Genomic DNA, 3379 nt, shown 5'->3' on the forward strand with positions numbered 1-3379 from the left:
ACACACACGTATAAAGAAGAAGTCATATGAGCACAGAGTGAGATGGTGGCCTCCTACACACCAAAAGAAGAGGCCTCAGCATGACACCCACCTCTCTGGCACCTTGATCTTGGACTTCCCAGCTTTCAGAAATGTGAGGAAGTGTGTTTTTAAAAAAATATATTTCTTGCTTTTCTGGTGTCGGCGCTGCGCGGTGAGGATCTCTGGTGCATGCCTGCAGTCATGCCGTCCAAGGGTCCTCTGCAGTCTGTGCAGGTCTTCGGATGCAAGAAGACGGCCATAGCCGTGGCGCACTGCAAACGGGGCAACGGCCTCATAAAGGTGAACGGATGGCCCCTGGAGATGATCGAGCCGCGGATGCTTCAATACAAGCTGCTGGAACCTGTTCTGCTTCTTGGGAAGGAGCGATTTGCTGGCGTGAACATCCGAGTCTGTGTGAAGGGTGGTGGTCATGTGGCCCAGATGTATGCAATCCATCAGTCCATTTCCAAAGCCCTGGTGGCCTATTACCAGAAATATGTGGATAAAGCTTCCAAGAAGGAGAGCAAAGACATCCTTATCCAGTATGACCGGACCCTGCTGGTAGCTGATCCCCGTCGCTGTGAATCCAAAAAATTTGGTGGTCCTGGTGCCCGTGCTCGCTACCAGAAATCTTACCGATAAGCTCATCTGGGTTCACCTTTATAATAAACAATGGTTATGGGGGAAAAAAAATATATATTCCTTTATTGATTTCAGAGAGGAAGGGAGAGGGAGAGAGAGATAGAAATATCAATGATGAGAGAGAATCATTGATCGGCTGCCTCCTGCACGCCCCCTACTGAGGATCGAGCCCACAACCCGGCATGTGCCCTTGGCCAGAATTGAACCTGGGACCCTTCAGTCTGCAGGCCGACGCTCTATCCACTGAGCCAAACCGGTTGGGGCAAGTGTGTTGTTTTTAAGCCACCCAGTCTGTGGTATTTTGTCGTGGTACCCAGAGCTGATGAGAACCTCTGGATCTTGTGGGACTGAGTTGACAGTCTTGCCCTTGTGTAATGTCACCTCCCCTTGACTGCATTATGTAAGCTGGCTCTTTCCTTCCCAGTCACTCTCCATCCTCCCATCTTGCTTTGTTTTTCTTTATACCATGTATCACTCTCTGATATCATATTAGATGTTGTACTCATTTCCTAGGGCTGCTGTAGGGAAGCAGCACAAACTGGGTGGTGTAAACAACAGAAATGTATTCTCTCACAGTTGTGGAGGCCAGAGGTCTGAAATCAAGGTGTTGGCAGGGCACTGTTCCCTCTGAAGGCTCTAGAGTGGAGCCTGCCTTGCCTCTTATTGCTACTGGTGGTTGCCAGCGATCCATGACTTTCCTTGGCTTGTAGCCGCCTCTATCTTCACATGGCCTTCTCACATGTGACTGTGTCTAAATTTCCCTCCTCTTATAAGGACACCAATCATTGAGTTTAGGGCCCATCCTAACCCAGCATGACCTTGAAGAGAACCAAAGTTTTGGTGTTCTGAAGCTGCCTTTTTGAGATATTGATTTTCAGCTGTTTATTAAGAAATAAAAGACTCAGAAAACATGTTTCCTGCCCAAGAGATTCAAACAGAGAAACTTGCTTCAGGGAGAATATCTTAGAATGTGACCTTAGCCTAATTTGAATTAAATATGGTGAACAAAAGGGCTTCAGGCAGAAGCTTGTTAGCTGGATACCTCCTGTGTGTGTTCCATTGTTTCTGATTTGCCTAGCAAGGATGTTCCTGCCCTGTGTCTTCTGTTCTTCCTCAATTCAACTATCTGTAACTCATCCATTCTCATTTCTGAAATCTAATACACCACTTCCCCTTTTCTCCTTTGTCCAAAATGTCTTCTATATGCAATGTTGCCTCACTGTCTTTGGAATTTTCATGCATATGTGCATTCCCCATGTGCATATAATAAAATTTGATTTTCTTCTGTTAATTTGCTTCTGTTAATTTGATTATACCTCAGCTAGAAGTCTTAGAAAATGAGAGAAAATGTACTAATGTACTTATTTTTAACCCCCACAACCTCATCTTAACTTGATGATATAAGCAAAGATCTTATTTCAAAGTAAGGTCACATTGACAGGCACTGGGCATTAGGACTTGAACTGTTGTAATTAGTTATTAATAATAGGAAAGGAGCAAAGGGAAGGCCAGACATTATAGGCATGCCATTTGGGCAGCTTCACCAGGAAGCTGCGACTTCACACTCCCCAGGGAGCCACAGGCCTATTCCATGCAAAACAGTGGGGGAAGGGGAGTGGACAAAGCGGGGATAGACACATGCCCAGTAAAGTTGGGGTCGCATAGGGAAAGTACTTACTTGTCAGTCACACCTGGGAACAGAGATCATTGGCCAGAATGGGTGTGACCACCGCAAGAACAAAAAAATTGGGGATACATAATCTCCTAAACAAAGGAGTTCCTTCTCTTTTTGTGGCTCCTCTCTCTTGGCTTCTTGGCTTGTGACTCTTGGCTCATGGGGCTCTTTTGCTCCTGCTTCCTTGCATTCACCTGTGTGGCCCACGGCCATGAGGATCCCACGGACATGTGGACCCCTCATGCAATGGACTGAGGGACTCAGCTGGAACACGAACTAAATTAGCCTGATGCTGTATGCGCCATGCCCTACCATGGAACGGAAACTCTGGATACTGGCTCTGATTTTAGCCCGAGTTTCACTTCTTCTATGACGAGGCAAAGGGAAACAGGACTTTGAGAACTCAGGGATTTAATTCCATGCAAATGATAATCACTCCTTCTCCCGTGCAAGTGTCAGAAAATTCATTTTCTCGGGATATTGCAAGAATTCCACTCCTACTAGCTACCGGGGGAGACAAGGACCTCTCCTATCCTGTAACAGGGGGACATAGTTCTACCCGTTGCAGATATTCATTCTCTTTGTTTATTTTTTTACCTTCCTACTCCTCACTAGGAAATATAAGCTTCCATGGAGACAGGCCTGGTCCCCTAATTTCCCTGCTTCTAGCCCCCGTGCCATGAGCAGTGCTCGCTACACAAAACAGTTGCTCAAAAACAGATTGTTGAATTAATAGATGAGTTTAAAATTCTGATGCAAATATTCAGATGAACGTTCTGGCATTGACACGGACCCAGCTGCACTCTCCCTTCTTTAGTTTGGGATGAGCGCCCTAGAAAACAGCAGCGACCTTGTGAAAGCCCTGGGAGAAATATGCTCTACCTGGGGATTTTTGAAAATTTTCAACCAGAACAAGAAAGAGCTTGTCGCAGTTGATGCATTATTAGTCTTTCAAGAGCAAGCAACAGTCTCAGAGATTCTGTGTTTGAATATGACAAAATGTGCCAAAAAGAAGTGAAACCCACACAGAGGTTTAATGTC

At 45.8% G+C, this 3379-nt stretch overlaps 1 protein-coding gene across 1 annotated transcript; it reads left to right on the plus strand.

Annotated features, from left to right (window-relative positions):
- Positions 1-212: 212 nt before the first annotated feature.
- On the plus strand, positions 213-692 carry LOC308517626 (small ribosomal subunit protein uS9-like). Its single transcript, XM_081088842.1, has one exon. The coding sequence runs from the start codon at positions 223-225 to the stop codon at positions 661-663; it is 441 nt and encodes a 146-aa protein (XP_080944968.1). The 5' UTR covers positions 213-222; the 3' UTR covers positions 664-692.
- Positions 693-3379: the final 2687 nt, after the last annotated feature.

This window comes from Myotis nattereri (genome assembly GCF_964212035.1).
Source record: "Myotis nattereri genome assembly, chromosome: 4".
Taxonomy (NCBI): domain Eukaryota; kingdom Metazoa; phylum Chordata; class Mammalia; order Chiroptera; family Vespertilionidae; genus Myotis; species Myotis nattereri.